This window comes from Drosophila montana, unplaced genomic scaffold (assembly GCF_035044405.1).
Source record: "Drosophila montana isolate Dmon_TW-CO22-7 unplaced genomic scaffold, ASM3504440v1 contig_1624_1, whole genome shotgun sequence".
Classification (NCBI taxonomy): domain Eukaryota; kingdom Metazoa; phylum Arthropoda; class Insecta; order Diptera; family Drosophilidae; genus Drosophila; species Drosophila montana.
Window position 1 is genome coordinate 5,156,593 of NW_026996559.1, and position 18,198 is coordinate 5,174,790.

The following is an 18,198-nucleotide window of genomic DNA, read 5'->3' on the forward strand; positions in this document are numbered from 1 at the left end:
TGGCGTTTCATTCTAGAATTAAGTGCCGCCGCAGCAGGAATCGAAAAATCCCAGCGTCAGGCGCGCTCCGTGTGCCTCCAGAAACCCGGAACCGAGACAAACCGAACCGAAACGTTGAGAAAACGAAGCTAACGTGAATGTGTAACGGTATCGGCAACCTTAATTGCAATACAACTAAAACTGAAATATTTAAAATATTCAACAATAAAGACAACAACAAAAAATTGTTAGTAAATATTAAATAACGGTATTTTCAAGTTAGCTGCACTAACGGTTGCGCTTTAGTTTGCTGTGCAAAAAAAGTTTACAAGAAGCCAAATCCCTGCCCTACAAAAACACACGCAGGCATACGCATTATTTTTGGTGTACACACACGCATACAGACGCACGGTGGTTTCCTGTGAAGGCGCTGCCAAGTCTTCGGCGTTGGCGTTGGCGTCGGCGTCGGCTTCGGCTTCGCATTTGGCATACATAAAGTTTTTGTGCTGTCCGTTAGAATTCAAAAGCCACAGCTATCGCTTATCGGTAGCTGCCTTAGTGTGTTAGTGTGTGTGTATATGTGTGTGTATTTGGTCAGTAAGTCAACAACAACTGCGCACCAAACAAGCGTAAACCAGCAACAACAAACAGCAAACGTACAAGGAACAACAATATTTTTGTCTGCTTAGCAGTTCCGCTTGCCCTTTCGGGGTTGCTGTTGTTGCGTCTTTCATATTACGAACTTTCGCACACACACGCACACACACACACACACACACACACGAATACGCAAAGCAGTTGTGGCGTAGAAGGCCAAATGCGCAGCAAATGCAATTGCCACGCCCCACACCGCCGCCCCGATCCTGCAACACAGAGAGGCTTTTGACGAAGTTTTTTCTTCCTGCGTGTGCGTGCGTGTGCGTGTGCGTATGTGTGCGTGTGTGTAGCTGTAACTTTTGCATTTCTAGGGATACACAGGATACACAAAATGCGCGTTAGCGCTATAAAGTGAAGAGCGTCATCAACAGGAACAATAACAAAAGCCAACAGGCAAAAAGGACAAAGGGCAAACAAAAACAATTCACAGCTCGAATAAAGGAATTTGAAAGCAGAGTGAAGAGAGACAGGGAGAGAGACAGGGGTACAGAAGAAACAGGAACAGAAACAGGAACAGTAACAGGACCAGGAACAGTCGAAGCAGGCACAGGCAGTGAAAAGCGAGCATGGATAGCTCGCCGGATTTGTCGCTGTCGCTGAAACTGCGACGCGGCTCCAGCGACTCACGCGACAATTTCTATATGGACTTTGCGCAGGGCATCGATTCGGATATCGAGGATGTGGACAACAGCAATACACATCTGGATGATGCGCTCGCCTCGAGCTCTGGAATCCAGATGGCATTGCCGCCGCCGCTGCCCACAGTCCCGTTGAGCGAGGAGATGCTGCTGTTGGTGGCACCGCCACCACCGCCGCCGCCAACAACGCTGCTTGGCCAGCCGCTGCCGACGCTAACGGAGACGGATGATATGCCGCCAACACCAACGCCGCCGCCACAGCAGCAGCTCAGCATGGAGGCCAACTCACCTCCCGGCTCGCCCAGCAACTCTGTGCTCGAACTGGAGCTGATACCGCCGCCGCCACTGTCGCCCATGGATGATGCTGGACTGCGCACCGATGACGACGATGGTGAGGAGACAGACGATGCCGAGGAGGCGGTCATTGAGCCATCAGTAGCTATGCAGCTGCAGCAGCAGCAGGAGCAGGAAGATGCTGCCGATGCCGATGATGATGCCGATGATGATGATGACGAGGAAGAAGAAGATGAGGACGAGGAGAAATCGACACCGCCACCACCGTTGCCGCCACTGCCCTCGAATCTATCGTATGTGCAGGGCAGCGTCACGCCCCCTTTAACTAAATCACCATCGACATCTCCATCTCCGCCGGCAACGCCACCGCTGTGCCCGGAGCTGAACATCTGCAAGATAGTGTCGCCACCAGCGCAACACGTAAGTCAGATACCACCCCTAACGCCCTCGTCCGAGAGCGAAGAGGAGTCGCAGCCAAATTCCCAGCCCATTGTTAGGCAGCAACCCCAGGGAATGGAGCAGGATCAAGATCAAGAACCACGACCAGACCCGGAACCGGAGCCGGAGCCAGAGCCGGATCAGCAGCTGGTAAGCGGTGGTCAGCAGTTGGCCACCGAGGAGTACAGCAGATCCCTGGACAATGAGGATGAGTCAACAACGATTACCACACCGCCCAGCAATGGATACTCGGCATCCTCGATAATTGCACCACCGCCAGAGCACTTTGCCGAGCTGGACGAGGACAGTCTGGGACATGGCTTCATACCGCCACCGCCGGCAGGTCTGGAGGATATCAATGTGGATGCGGATGAACGTGATGAACAGCAGCAAGAGAATTTGCAGTCGCTCGACGCTGATGAAGAAGACCTAACCAAGGTTGAAACCGATGAACTGTCCATGGACAAAACATCTCCCAATGTGGGCGACGACGACGCCGACGATGCCGACGATGATGAGCCAGGCGATAGCATCAGCTCCCCCCGAGCCGCCAGCATTGCCAGCGGTGGCATCATGTCCACCACTGGCGCCATAGCAGCCATGGCCGCTGGCAACGCAGGTCTGGGGTCGCCCAAGTCAGACGGCCGTGTGCCCAGTCGCAGCGGCAGTCAGCGCTCCCATGCTGGCTCCCGCACTAGCTCCCAGCATGGTTCACGCACGGGCTCGCACGCAGGGTCACGGACCGGCTCCCGTACAGGTTCTATAGCCTCTGCCTCTGCAGCAGCCGTCGCCGCTGCTGCAGCCGTGGTGCCGGTGCTTTCCCCTCAAGCATCGCTCAAGTCACAGACATCGCACAAATCGCAGGCCTCGATCTCGGAGAGGAGTCCAGCGCTATCGCATAGGTCATCGCAGCGCAGCGCCGAGCGCGTCCAGAGCCCGCCCGCAGGCGAGAGCGCACCAGCCATGCCCTCGCCCCCATTGATGCGCAGCTCGCCGCCCGAGCTGGCCAAGAGCCCACCGCGGCAAATGCACAGTCCGCCGCGCATAACAACGCCACCGCGCGTCTGCAGCCCCCCGCTGGTCAGCAGTCCACCAAAGCTGGCGGAGACAGCCGCAGCAGCCGTTGCCACAGTGCCAGTCGTGGCCAAGAACCAGGCCAGGTAAGCAGAGTGCCGCTTCAATGTTTGGAACGCAACACATTCCAACCACATTTAACCCCATAAATTCCATTCACGATATTCATTCTTTCTAGTTGAGAGGGCTCGACTAGAAGACTCTATATCATTAAAAAAAAAATCAGCAAAAAAAAAATTCCTCCTTTTTTAAAAGCAAGAAAAAAGACTTCCACAAAATTTTTATATTCTATAAACATTTTTATTTTTTGCTATTTGCCTGACGCATATTCTTATTAAAAATATATCCTTTTTAGCCAATGCAATAAATGCGACTTGGATGCTACATTCCAAGAGATTAAATTTGTAAAATACCTCAACAACGAAGTTTAGGGTCCGAATTCCCATGTCCCATCATAGCCTATAAATAGAAGAGGATGCTACTTATCAATTTGGCTGTTCTGATAATAGTAATAAAAATAATCATAATAATCTTCACAATACTAAAATTGAAGATATTATGATAGATTCATTAAAACCTTTGGCCGGAGACGAAGAAGAGATAATAAGCGGATTAGGATTTGTCTCATTGCAAAGTGTTTCACTATCCATAAACATAATGGGGCGATATTAAGATCTCTTAGTTGCCTACAAGAATCCATTAAATGACATTGAGCTATGACTCCCCAGGTCGAAGCAGTCTCATTAACGTCTTCTTCTTGGCCGTAAGGTAACACAGTTTAACTTTCATTCCTTAAAAAGGAGTTGGTCCATATGCTTGGGTTATCGTCACCGATTGTAAGGACTAGCTCCTCTCCATTTTAAAAAGTTAACTTGGGATGCAATTCCAAAGGAAAGTTTCAAATTCTAATCCGAGCTACATTGAATATGATTGTATTCATGAACATATGTAGTCAAATGTGATTGAATTCAAAATGGAACCTTGATGAAGGCAACTTTAAGAGTTTTGTCAGCCAGCCAGGCTTTAAACGTCAGGTAGATTGCGTTTTCCACCTGTTTTCCACGCTTGTGGATGCGGTTTTCTCATTAGGTTGGCCGCGCTACTCGCATAACTCATTTAGCTCGGTTACCCAGTCACCTGGTATACTAATATGCATTTCTTTTATCTTCTTCGTTAGACTGTTAAGGAATACAAATTGATATTTTGCGCTCCATAACTTTGGCTCTCGATTTTAGTCTCGAGTGGTAGCTATCTATCTAAACCATCTGTTGGCTGTTGTGTTGCTCTGCTCTGGTTTTATTATGACGAGCCTGCCTGCTTGCCAAGCACTTTAAGTAACATATAGGCACACATGCACAAATACACACTCACACTCACACACACAAACACACACACACACACCCTCTACATAAAACTGGCATCGCCGCATTCCCTTGCACCTTTGTCAATTGCATAAGCATTGCCTAGGCTCTCGACAGCTTGTTGTCTGCAACCATTAGTTGCTGTTGATAGCCGAGCAAAACTGTTTAGTTCGTGCACTCGACACTTGCCGCATGTTGCATGCAGCGCTTGTTGCCCGGGGCCTATGTCTGACGCCTGCTATCTAAATGCGCCATCATCCAGCTCGCAGCCAGCGCCTCGCTGGGCATGGCAGCTCGCTCGTAACATGGCAGCGTAGTCGCTTTTACAGTTTGCATTAATTAAACATCACGTTTCCAGTGCAACAGCCTGACAAGTTGCGAAGGCATTGAGGCCGCACAGGGCCCACGCGGCGTTTGCGGCACTTGGTTAATGCGCATACGCCATGTTGCCCGCAGCTGCAGATGCCGCGTAGATTGGCTCGCCACGAGCAAATTGCGCAACAAAGAAGTTGCTGTAGGTTATTGTCCTCCGCTGCTGTCACCTGCTGTCGTCGGCAGGCGCATTGCCACAATTGCGGCGACATCTGCCCATTGCCACGCCCCCATATTGAAGCAGTCCAGCTCAAACCAAAATGGGTCAATTCAAACTTGCTGTTGTTGTGCTAAGGGCGTTATAGCAGCAGCAGCAGCTGCTGGTCACCCGGAAATAGCTGCCCATTCAGCAACTTCATTCCATTCGCGTGGTTTTGTTTGCCCAGACGGCAGTCGGACATTTCCAGGCCAGCGCGTGCCTTGTGTGGAATTAATGCCCGAGACTGGAATATTCTGTGAATGGGCATGTGAATAACGGCAAGTAAAACAAGCCGAATGAACAGATTACGAATGTTTTATGAATGCCATGCGAATGCATTGCGATTGCCCTACGAATGCATTACAAATGCCTTACGAATGCTTTTCGGATGTCTTTCGAATGCCTTGCGAATCCCTAAAGAATACATTACCAATGCCTTATGAATGCATTACGTATAAGTTACGAATACATTACGAATGCCTCACGAATGCTTTATGAATTAATTACGAATACGTTTCGAATGCCATAAATATGCCATTTAATTGCATTACGAATGCCTTTTGAATTACTTATACATACACTACGAATAGTCTACGAATGCCTCACGAATACCCTATGAGTGCCTAACGAATCCCTTAAGAATGCATTACGAATACGTTACGAATGCATTACGAACACTCTACGAATGCATTACGAATGCATTACAAGGCCTAACGAATGAGTTAGGAACGAGTTCGAATGCCCCACGAGTGCTTTTAATTAGTATGTGAATAACAGTTGAAATGTTCAAACTTCTGTCTTCTTCAAACTATCGATAAGTTTTATGCACCACTGAATTAGTTAAATTTCCTCTGCTTGCATTCATCTACAGCACTTTTCTGTGCCACAAGCACGTTGCAACATTTGTAGCGAGTGCCACATGCATGCCCGCTCCCAGCAGGCTTCCGGCTTGGGGTTGGCGTGGGCCTGCCTCCTGCACAGGCACAACCATTTATGCAACAGCCGAGTTGCGGGCAGGTTAACAACCCCGACAGAAACGCCATAAAGTATGCAGCACGCTATAGAAATCGTATTACAAGAGCGATTGAGTGCATGACCCACAGTAACCACCACCGGTTGGCAAAAAAAAAAAAAACAGGCAGGCAGGCAGGCAGGCTGGCAGCCAGCCAGCTAGATGGACGCCTGTGTTCCGTCAACTGGAAGCGCGCCAGAGTCAACCCGATGTCAAGGTTATTTATAAGCTCTGGCACAAAACTCTGCAACACTTGTTGCAATGTATGAGCTCTATGTACCCTTCATCCAAATACCAAGTGCGGCACCATAATGGGATGAGTTCCCACTAAAGTGCCGCTGTGCTCGACAATATTTTCGAGTGCCAAGCGGATAGATACTCAAACTCAAGCTCTAACTCAAACACAATCTTGAATCTAGATTTCATATAAACAAATCATGCATATGAATCCATTCCGTTGCATTCATACTCAAAGGCAAGTTCGCTGCATGTGTGGGCGAGTGTGAATGTGTCTGCGAATGCAAATGAATGGCAGCCTGTAACAAAGATTCGTGTGAACAACCTCAGACAAGGTAGTGAATGAATTTATGATTTTTGTGTCTATATCTAACTATGCCGGCTTGAGATCTACTCGAGATTGATGAATATCTATCTGAGAGATGCGAAGCTAAAATTTACACTGAAACTTTCCTTTGGTTCGAAAGTGCGCACAGAGAAAAGGTTGTGGATGAGCTTAGGTGTCTGCGCAACGAGCTAGTTAGTGTGAAGTCGCCGGATCAAATCCAACAGAAGTTTTGTTTGTGTAGTCAATTGGTTTGTATTCACAAAGAGAAAAACATGCTGGCAGTTTAAGCACTCTCAGGTATCTGAGCGTCGGGCTAGTTAGTCTGAAGTCACCGGTTCAAATACAGCAGGGAAATTCGTTCTAGTATTTGAGATATTTATAGGATATAGTTTTGGAAGCATTCGCTGTTTTTATCTAAAATTCATAGACGTCATAAATTAGCTTCATTTTATTATTTTAATTTTAGTCGTAATAATTTGTATATGGAAAATATTAATAAGAATTTGGGCACCTGTCTGACAGCCTCATTAAGCCTTAATTACACGCCCGCCGTGCAGGAGTGCCCCAAATATTGAGTCGCCGCCCCAGGCCTGAGAGAATAAATCGGGCAGCTTCGTCACCTAGCTATATATCAAATATTTATATATATATACATATATATATATGTATACCTTATACACACATATGCATATAGAGATTAGTTTCAATTGCCAACGTAGGCAGCCCAGCTGCGGTTTATGGAGGGGGTTTTTCATTAGTTCTTTTTTTGTATGCTATTTTTTTGCTGCTGTTATTAAGCACAATTTAGGCGCACACTAAACATTGCTAGCGCGTGGGAGTCTATAGACTGGAGAATTAAAAAAACGCTGGAAACAGATGGTGACAATGACAATGACACAGTTCATGGATTGGATGATTTAGTGGCCTGCAGCAAGCTGAGAGATCGGAGTGAACAGCAAGAGTTCGGGAATGGAAGCAAAGATATGTTCTTAAATGTTATCTGATCTGAGTGCAGATCTTAGTGATCTGATTTATCTGTATAATTGAGGCTGTTTTTTTTTTGCGCTTGAGTGCCACACAATGTCGACGACGACGACGACGACGGAAGTGTCTGGCACCCGAAATGATGAGCAGTGGCCAACGGTCAAGCGCTCACATAGCACATAGCGGGCATTTAGTAATGTGCACATATATAATATATATATATATGTATATATGCATAGCTGCTGGCTTACCCCATGGCAACAGCGGGTCCATTATTTAATTAAGCCACTGTTGTGGCTGTTGCGTCCAAGTGTGCGCCTGCAGAATATCTGCGCGAATCTGCGCTCACAGAACGGCACGGGGGCCTCATGCAAATCCAGCAACTGGCGGCGCATTCAGTCAATCGATGTCGCTCAGCGCGACGGCGACTGCACATCTATTACGGGCATTATTAATCCAGAGATCCACATTCCATGCCTTCCATTTCCATTTCCAGCAGCAGCAGCAGCAACAGCATTGTCGCCCCGGAGCCACCGCTGGCCACGCTTAGCTATCAGGATGAGCAGAAAACGCAGCTGCCCAGCTCGGAGCCCGTTTCCGTTTCCGTTGCCGGCACCACTCCGCCGGCCAGCGTGGTGGTGACCAGCCAGCCGCGTGCCCACTTTACGAGCAGCCATCATCATTACCATCTGCCGCATCAGTTCCAGCATCCGCATCATCAGAATCATCATACGCACAGTGTTCGCGTGCCCACGCCCACAGTGCCGAGCAGTTATACGCCATCGTCGTCGGCGGCATCAGCTCTGGATGGAGATGGACGCTCACCGAGCTATATGCGACGCGCAGTGCCTCTAGCGGCGCCCATACTAAGCAGTTCGCTGCTATCCGCTCCTGTAGAGGCTGGACACGTGGCGGCAGCCGTATCGCCGGGCCGCCTTTCGGCACGCTCCGGCTCGCAGCATCACGTTACCATCGACGAGTCCAGTTTGCCGCACAAGAGCAATGTGGAGACCGCCGGACCCAGTGGCCTGATATTGGTCGGCGGCGATGGCGATGGTGATGGCGATCACGGTGGCGACAGCTCTGAGCCACCCTCATCGCCTGGCAGCAGCTCCGAATGTCAGCTCAGCAATGCAGATAGAGAGCGACAGGGTGGCCAGCTGGCACTTATGTATCACTCCCATCAGCTGACCAACTATCCGGTGCTGCCGGCCATCAAGCGCACCCATCGCCCCTCCTTTGTCTATCCACCAATGCCGCGCGTCAAGGCGTAAGTAGCGGTTACTTTGTGGCTAATATTTTCATTTAAGTCTAATCAATATCTTCCCTTTCATTCCCCTATCAATATCTGGTTGGCAGCGGCGATGCTCTGGCCACACTCTTTTCAGCACTCTATGGCAAACTGCTGGTCGTCATGGGCGTGGCCTTTCCCATGGCCGAAGTTATTTCTACCTATATACCGCCATCCTTCTATGAGGTGAGTTTGTGCTTTCCCCATTGTTAAGTTCATTTATTATTGATAGAATAACATAATAACATAACAACTTTACGTTCATTTACTTTGTATTTATTGTAATCCCTATTATTTTGTAACCTTCTTAGGTTATGTTTCTTTCCCCCTTTCACCAAAAACTTTTTTGGAGGCTGCGTTTCCTAATACTTATTATTATTATAGAAGGACATATATGTAAATTCCGCTTTTATCAAGTTTTTCTAGCACTCGAAGACTCTAGTATTTTCTTTATTCCACTCCGTTTCTCTTTGTAGTCTCTTTCTAGTTTTCTTAATACTTTTTTTTTCGCTTTTATGCTATCAATTTCATAGCTCTTTGTTTGCCTGTTGCTCTTCTCTTGATCTGAAATATTTTCCTTGAACTTTCATCTTCCGTTTATCCCTTCAATAGCTTATGTAATTGCAACTTCCGGTTGGATTGTTTTTCTTTTCCTCCAGGTCTACTATTTGTACTTGTACATTGGAAGCATGATCTTTCTGCTCTTTATGTACGCCACACTGCTTTGGGGACGTCCCAAGCTGCCAGTGCCGATGGGTAAGTGAGAATCAAAGGATCTGGGCGCACATGACATTAATGACCTTTGGCATTTGAAGCTACTTCGCCCAGTAAGTCGGCGGCCAAGGTGAACGCCTCGGATAGCATGGATGAATCGGATACGGACAGCACATCGAGCCATCGCCGCATACCGCCGCCCATTCAAGTGCGTCGTCCGTCGCTGCTGTCGCCGCTTGGCAGGCAGCACCACTACGGCAGCTTCTATTTGCGCATGGGCGCTGTGGGTGAGTATTCAGCTCCAATTGCTCCCACCCTCTGGCCGGGGGGAAGGCAGGTTGAGCAGCAGGTGTATAACATTTGATTTGGACCTTGCAGCATTTGGCATTGGCAGCATGATCTACTCTGGCCTCGAGTTTGGCCAGTACTTTGAGCTGAATCCGGACACCAAGTGCCACAATGTGCTGCTCGCATTGACGCCAGCGACCCGCATGGCTTTCATCTTTATCCAGATGTACTTCATCTTTCTGAACAACGAGCAGATCAAGGTCTATCGCTACAAGATCATCGCACGCTTCGGCCTGATGCACATGATCGGCACGAATCTGGCCGTTTGGCTGAACGTATTGATTCAGGAGACAAAGCACGAAATACTCACATTTTACAATCCGGAAAATCGTACGCTGCGCATTTCGCATCGCATACCGGGCCACTCGCGCGGCCATGCTGTCATTGCTCCGGATCCGACGGCACATTTGCGTGTGCCACGTGGCCTGAAGGGTCCCTATCAGATCTTCGAGTGCCGTCGCACAAATATCATTGGCACTTTGGTGCAGGACGCCTCTCCTTTTCTATTCCCCTGCACCATTGAGTACTCGCTGATCTGTGCCGCCATACTCTATGTGATGTGGCGCAGCATTTCCCGTCCTCAGACAGCGACTCCACAACGACCGGACATGATTAGCTCACCGATGAAGCGTTCACCGCACCACTATTCCGTGGATTGTGCCCGCGCCCACAAGGGTCTGTTTGTGGGCATACTGATCCTCGTGCTGACCATCATCTCGCTGATAATATTCTTTGTGCTAATCTCTCGACCGGAGTTTGTTGCTCTCGCGGTCACCGAGGTAACCATCTGTGAGCTGCTCATATATGGCACTGCGACCATAGCCACCCTGTTGGGCATGATACAGATCCGACATCTGCAGTACGATGCCTATCGCAGCTTCTCCCTGGATGACATCCTGCTGGTGGGCGCGCAGACGGGCTCGTTTCTGTACAACATCTTCACGGTAATCGCCGGACACTTTACTCTGCGCAGCGATGACATGCTGGTACCCATTAATGCGCTGGCCTCCATTGTGCAGACCGCATGCCAGACCATGTTCATACTGGACGCTAGCCGGCGGCAGGCGGTCAGCCCGGAGCATATACGCAAGAAGCCGGGACGGGAAATAGTCACATTTATGCTGGTGGTGAATCTGGCCATGTGGGCGATTAGCACATTGGAGAAATCGCGAGCCGAATCGCATCCCATACAGCTGAACTTCTACGGACTCTGGGCCTGGACCATAATAACACATGTATCCATGCCGCTGGCCATATTCTATCGGTTCCACTCGACAGTGTGCCTGTGCGAGATCTGGAAGCGGGCCTATAAGCTAAAGCCGGCATATATGTGAGAACTCGCCCGCTCGCGCATTCAAAGTATTGCGCAGCAGCAACAATTCTGCGAGGATCTCAAGACCAATCTATCCTACTGCTACTGCTCCACAACTCTGGCTGGTGGCGAGCTCGAGACAGTCGACGAGGTGGACAGCGGCGGCGGCGGCAGCGGCAGCGGCAACGGCAACGGCAACGGTAAAGGCGATGGCGACGGTGACGAGAACGGCGACAGCGACGGAGCCAATGTCATCGCTGAAGCAGGAACAGATAATGCCGTTAATGTCGATGCACGTGTCCAGCTGGACGAGGCCGAACAGGGCGGCGGCAGCGCAGCCAGTCGATTGGAACGGGCCCACGGCCGGGCGCTGTCGCCGCAAAGCCTCAACACCGATAAGGCCTTCTGTCCGGTCTACGTCATAAACGGCGAATGAGTTTACGCTCACTTTGAGTTCATTGACGCATTGAGCGGCCATGAGCTCAACTTTGTTTAGCGCTTGAGCACCCGCAGCAGGACCTCCACCACCACCAACACCAACACCACCACCACCACCACCACCACCCACCAAGCATAGGGAACCACTACGAAAAAAGAAAAAAAACACCACCCAACAGCAACACCCACCATCGGAGAGTCAACTTCACAACATATTTAAACCTGAGCGGGTGCAAAAGTCATTTAGCCCAAACAGAAAAAACAACAACAAGAAAATTAAAATGAAAATGAAAACCTAAAAACATATCCGCAAGTTGGAAAAATGGCAATGAAAACATATATATTTAAGATGTAATACATATATACATAGAAATCCGTATATAATTGCAGGTAAACCCTTAAAAGACATTCCTAAACGAATATTCCACAAAAATTGCTAAGGAAGCCCCACAAGCAATGTGAAGTCCTTTCTAATCAAAGCTAAAGTCTCGTGTCTAAAGAACTTGTGTGTGGGTATTTTATTTTTCTCTTTTTTTATGGGGTGGGTCACATTAAACGCGTGAAAAGTGTGGGGCTTTCAACCACTTTGCCTATCATCCACTCTACGATTACTCTGCGGGGAGCAAACGCGAAGGAGATGCCACTTAGACTCAATCTAGAATCTCGACTAGGGGAAAAGGGAATAAAGATCTGCTCTATAGGGAAATGGACTGGTCTAGAATCTCATCTAGGATGAAATGGTAGAGGGGCCTCCTCTAAAATTTCATCTAGCGAAAAATGAAAGAAGGGCCTCCTCTGGAGCGATTCTATGATCTCTCCAGCCAAATGCTTGGGATGCTTAGCAAGGCCTTTCCATTCTTATGTGTCTGTCTGTTTGCGTGTGTTTTAAGGTGTGTATGTATGGTAAAATATCACAATGTTACGAATCGTTAATGATATCAGTTTAATAGATATCTACATACACGTATACCCATAGGTTAGTTCCATGTTTATTCACAATGGGCATCTTTTTAATATTTTAAAATGATGGTGTGTTGATGCGCCCCATATGCATAAAGTTAAAATAACAAGTTCCAAAACAGATCTTAAAAGTTGCCCATCAGTAAAAACAATCAAAAATTCAATAGCTTTTGCAGTTTTGCACCATATTCAATTTCCATGACAGACTTGAACGAATCACAATACAGTTTTCATACCACTTATGTTCACTCTAAAGAGACTGAATGTTTATCCTTAATGACCAGCCCGAAATTTCAACATAACACAAACGTAGCTCAACTGAGAAGCGCCGAGAAAGGCGCTGCCGCATAACGAGTTGTGAATCGTAAAGCAAATATAGTATGCTTATAACCTAAAGAGTTCGATTTAACAATATACACGATACGACATAATATGATACTAAACTACATATTTGGCATTCGTGCAGTTTGAAAACGTTCTATATGGATATACTCGAGCAAAAGCATAATAAATAATAATAATAATAATGAAAGTAAAAATAAAGGATATTATCGTAGACATTGCTGCGTATTCATAATTAAGTTCATTGAAATCAAAATACATCTACTTGCATATTAAATATAAAGCGAGAAAAACATAAACCCCACCAAATGCGAGCGATAAAGTCAAACAACCACGAAAAGTATTAACTATATTATACTACATAGTAGCATATGATATAGAAAGGTTTATAAAATATAAAATATAGTATATACATATACATGCCAATGTTCATGATCAACAACAGCCAACAACTACATTTTTGTTGATATCAAACTATATACATACATATATAATATATACATTCACATAAATATACATATATATATATATATATATATATATAAATATATATATTTATATTAAGTAAGATCTTAAATATCTGCCGCACTCTTAAGTAAATTTCGAATAGTTATGATCCCCTAATTGTTGAAATTCCTCGTTTATTAATCGTATCTCGTTGCCATTAGCCGATGAATCACTGAGTTTGTATTTGTTGAATTGAAATATTTGAATTGAAAACTAGATGTTCTATTGGCTACTATTTTATAAGCATTGAAATAATTGTTGAGTGCTTCGTTTACCCTTATTTATAGGTTCTTGTGATAATTTACTTATACACATGCAAACATAACTAGTATGTCTGTCTGTGCCCCCCCCCCCCCCCCCCCCTCCCATTTACGAGTCCCATCACAAATTCATAGCTAAGACTTACGAGTTTTTATACTAACTATTCAGTATTGAGTAAGCTCAAACGATAGAAGGACAAATCATAAAAATAGATTCACGGGAATCGCATAAGAGACGCACAAGTAACGCAACAACAACTAACTATGTAATCTACTTTTAAATACATAAGAGTAAAACACTTTTAAGAAATGATAACCAAAATATTTTTTTTTTGTCTACCATAAAGGTATAGAGTAAATATATATACATATATATATATAAATATATATGTGTGTAGGTGCAACTAAGCGTTTAACAAACATAAGTTTTTACTAAAATATTCGTATTTGTGTACTCTCCGCTCCCTCATCTACGAAACATTGACTTGTATATTTTTCAATGCCAAAGAGTTTTTACTTAGCCTAAGTTAAAATTGCTTTCAATATTAACTAACAAATACATATACAACATAATCAAATATGCTAATGTATGTGTGATTGATTGATTTGAGTTCGTATTTGAAGGCAAGTCTGAAGTTTTATTGTATATTCACGTTATTAAAGCCGAAAACAGAATTTCCAAAACAGAAAAAAACAATACCAAAAATTCAAATCAAAGTATAAAATTAGAATTACATATATATATACATATAATTATATATATATGTATGCATAACTTAGTTATCTCAATTTTATATTCAAACTAAATTTTTAACTAGCATAACTATAACTTTGTATGCATTTTCTTACATGTATTTATTGTACACCGAATTGGACACTGCTCAAAAACTGAATTCAAAATAAATTGAAAACGAAATGAAAAGCGCATAAACGAAAGTGTCAAACCAAAAATATTGAAATGTATTTACAAAAGTAATAATAGTGTTTAATTAACTAGTTACTAGTTTGCGAAATGAATTCGTACTATATTTAAATAAAAAGTGTATTGAAAGCTCCTATTCCAGTAGTCAAAGAAACAGAAATCAAACTATATAAATGTAAACATCAAAGTTATAACCATTTCATTAAAAACTTTTTTAAATTGCCATATAAAATAAATAAACATTTAAATAAAAATACAGATACTAAAACAAAAAAAACAAAAAACCATAATAGTTGCAATTTCGATTTAATGTATTTGTAATCTTCAACAAAGAAAAATAAAATACTGGAGTGTTTTTTCAACACAATCATAAATTGCAATATAAATGTTATTTTTTTTTTTTTAATAAATAGTCATATATTCCTTCAATCTGCCTTGTTTTTCTCTCCAGCATTTGTAGATTAGAAATTAATTTAGTTTTATTTGAATAAAATTAAGCTAAAATACATAAATATTTGATTAGTTCCCACAATTGGCTTAAGAGACACTCCAGTCCCCTGCGGCCACGCCCCTTAACAGATCATAGATAAGCATTAAATATGCAGTAAAATTAATAAAAACGATTTCGATTACGATGAAAACGCACATTTGCTAATTGTTTCATTTGGGTCAAGTTAGCGCCAGCCAGCACTTCCGGTTCTCCAGTTCTCTAAACAATTCGTCAGATAATTATGCCTCGCTGCGAAATGGGAGCAGCCCAGTCGGCGAGCTGGGAAAAAAAAATATGATAGAAAATAAAAAATTGATATTCTCGCATTTGTATGTTCAAATGGGCATGTATCTGTGGCTCGGCGAGAGGCACACGAACCGGTTAAGGGTTGCAAGCGCGCCGAGGAGAGAGAGCGCTAAAATAATGCAAAAAAAGAGACTTAAAACAAACAATTATGCGTATCTTTTGGACCCGGACGCATCCCAAAAATCGTGGGCTCTGCATTTTGACGGAGCTGCAGCATTAATGCTTTCCCCATTTGGCCTACGCTTTCACTCCAACAACACACTTTCTCTCCCTTTCTCTCGCTCCTGCTCTGTGCCACCAGCCATCCCGCTCTCTGCCAGCCAGACTTGCCGTCTCGCCTGTGGATGCTGTGCGCGCTGCCCCTGATTTATGCTGCAGTTTTGTGGATGCTGTTTAGCTAGGCGCTGTGCGGCCTATGTACCTATGCGTGCCATATATACATATGTATACCATCATATACCAACTGGTTACCCGGGACTTGAACCACGCCCTGGCCAACTGAGCTGGCCGAAAACTAGGTTAGCATTTCTGTTCGTTTTTATTCTACATTTTTATATATTTGGAATTATTATCGCCTTGTTTTTTTCTTTTGTTGACTTACAAATACAACCGAAGTCCGGGGGTCCGGGGACCTGCTGTTAATCCAGGGCTCGTCGACTGCTTCTGGACGGGACGAGTGCCTTGTTGGCTGTTTAATTCAATTAGTGTTCTATTTGGGGTACGACACACACACGGATATGCGGACATTCGGACACCCACACAGCGAGGCCTGCAGCTTGACCATTGCACATGCCCCTGCCCCTGCTCCTGCCCCTGCACCGGCCCATCCCCAGGCATTGTCCACACCTATGTATGCCTACGCACCACCAGCAACACCACCTACACCCAAATAGGCCACCCATCTACCCACCCATGGCAGCATTTATTGTGGGCGCGCCACATTGCAATTAGATACAAAAACAAGTTTACACAAAATGCACCCTGTTTGGCGGCAAACTTAAGCCAAGAGGTGAATGTCCTTTGCCTGATTTTACACGCATGCGCCACAAAAATCCCAGCTAGAGACTCTGCCACTGCCACAGCCAGAGCCACAGTTACAGCTACAGCCACAGCCCCAGCGAGTAGGCACAGCAGCAGCTGGCCTGCTCGTTCTTTTATGTCCTGGCTCTGTCGCACCTCTGGAACACTTGTGTGTCCTCATAAGCACATACCTGAATATGAATGTGTGTGTGTGTGTGTGTGTGCGTGTGTATGTATTATTATCCCTGTGTAAAGACACGCATAATCACGCACAAGTACTAGCTCCTTATGGACCACAATCTCGACAGTCTAACGTGTCAGCACACACTCCCATCCAAAGGGATTCTGAGACGCATGGCCAAAAGTGCCCGAGCTCACACCTAGCAACGGGCTTTTTGGTCAATCATCAGCATCAAGACACGGTTCTCAAAATGTTTTTCTTTCTGCAGCGACTGAACTGAACGACTGATAGAGTGACAGTCTAGCTGATTGACTGATTGTCTGAATGTTTAAGTGACTGATTGACTGACTAATTGGTAAGCAATGCACATTCCAAGCCTTTAGAGCTAAGAAGATGCATGTGATGCAAGTAAATTTCACCCGCAACTGTGAAAAATGGGTGGAAAAAGGTTGTATGAAGATTTTTGTTCAAATAAATTTGTAACTGCGTGATCCGTGACCACAAGGCACTTATTAAGAAAAAGAAATGCAGCAGACCCAAGCAACCAATGAATCCTGCATAGACGGACGATTATTGCAATTGTCCAAACACGAAATTCGCATTAAAGGCCGCTTCTTCCTTGTATCGAATTCCCCATTAGAAGAAACGGAGATATCACGAACAGGCAAATATCCCCGATCAGCCATGGGTTCCCTTAAAAATCCCCATCCCTACACAGTCTGAGCTCTCTATAGAGCTCGGCTGTGATATGCTCCGATGATCGCAAAATAAAAGTCTATATAAAAATGTTGGTTCTTAAGATAAGGCTTAAAATGTGAGTAACATATTTGTTTTTATATATTTTATTTTCAGCTTATATGTCTGCTTCGCATTAAAAATGGGCTAAAAGGGAGTATTATATGATTCTATTCAACTGACAGAATGAAGCATCTTAATCTCCAAAGCTCCAGTACGACGAACTGAGTCGATCGAGACATTTCCCACTAGCTGTCCGTCTGTATAAACTTGTTGATCTCTAATAAAAATATTTTAGTATATCAAGCTAGAAGCATTAATTACTATTTTTTATTGTTAAATATCGGCTTAGAAATAGGGGGCTTTCTATATAATATCTCAGAGACTAAAAAAGCTAAATACATGTAGGGTATCGTAAAGTATATGCCACCCCTGTTCCACCGCAAAACTGAAAACAATAGTATCATTTTCCGAGCGCCTGTGTAAATACACACATTTGGATACCCTACTTAAGCCCTGAGCATATGAGATTAAATTTAAAACACCGAAGTTATTTAAGAATAAATTACCCTTAATTTGTGGGTACAGGGTATATTATAATCAAGCACTAGAGTAGTCTCTTAATTTGTCACATTCATAACCAAAATGATCTATCTAGGAAGTGACACTCCTATGTGGGGTATTCTTGGGGAAATTCCAAAAACTATGTTCAAAAGAAAATTGTAGATACCCAACTTTAAAAAACAATGAAAAAACCCAACCCAAAAAGTGTTTTGTGCACCGAAATCGGATAAGTTGA

The 18,198-nt window shown here is 44.8% G+C and overlaps 1 protein-coding gene across 2 annotated transcripts; it reads left to right on the plus strand.

Annotated features, from left to right (window-relative positions):
• The first annotated feature begins 2 nt into the window (after positions 1–2).
• On the plus strand, positions 3–13,443 carry OtopLc (Otopetrin-like c). Of its 2 annotated transcripts, none has more exons than XM_064699483.1 (7): positions 3–226; positions 948–3,166; positions 8,070–8,843; positions 8,933–9,050; positions 9,524–9,620; positions 9,680–9,865; positions 9,957–13,443. In XM_064699483.1, the coding sequence occupies exons 2-7, from the start codon at positions 1,203–1,205 to the stop codon at positions 11,258–11,260; spliced, it is 4,443 nt and encodes a 1,480-aa protein (XP_064555553.1). In that variant the 5' UTR covers positions 3–226; positions 948–1,202; the 3' UTR covers positions 11,261–13,443. The 2 variants fall into 2 exon arrangements, with proteins under 2 accessions (XP_064555553.1, XP_064555561.1); XM_064699491.1 differs by having other exon boundaries at positions 8,073–8,843.
• Positions 13,444–18,198: the final 4,755 nt, after the last annotated feature.

What these genes read in the sequence shown, in the direction of transcription:
- OtopLc (XM_064699483.1), top strand. Translation starts at nt 1,203, where the DNA reads ATGGATAGCTCGCCGGATTTGTCGCTGTCGCTGAAACTGCGACGCGGC. An exon ending in GTGGCCAAGAACCAGGCCAG is followed by an intron (nt 3,167 to 8,069) that starts GTAAGCAGAGTG and finishes TTCCATTTCCAG; the next exon opens with CAGCAGCAGCAGCAACAGCA. An exon ending in TACCGCCATCCTTCTATGAG is followed by an intron (nt 9,051 to 9,523) that starts GTGAGTTTGTGC and finishes CTTTTCCTCCAG; the next exon opens with GTCTACTATTTGTACTTGTA.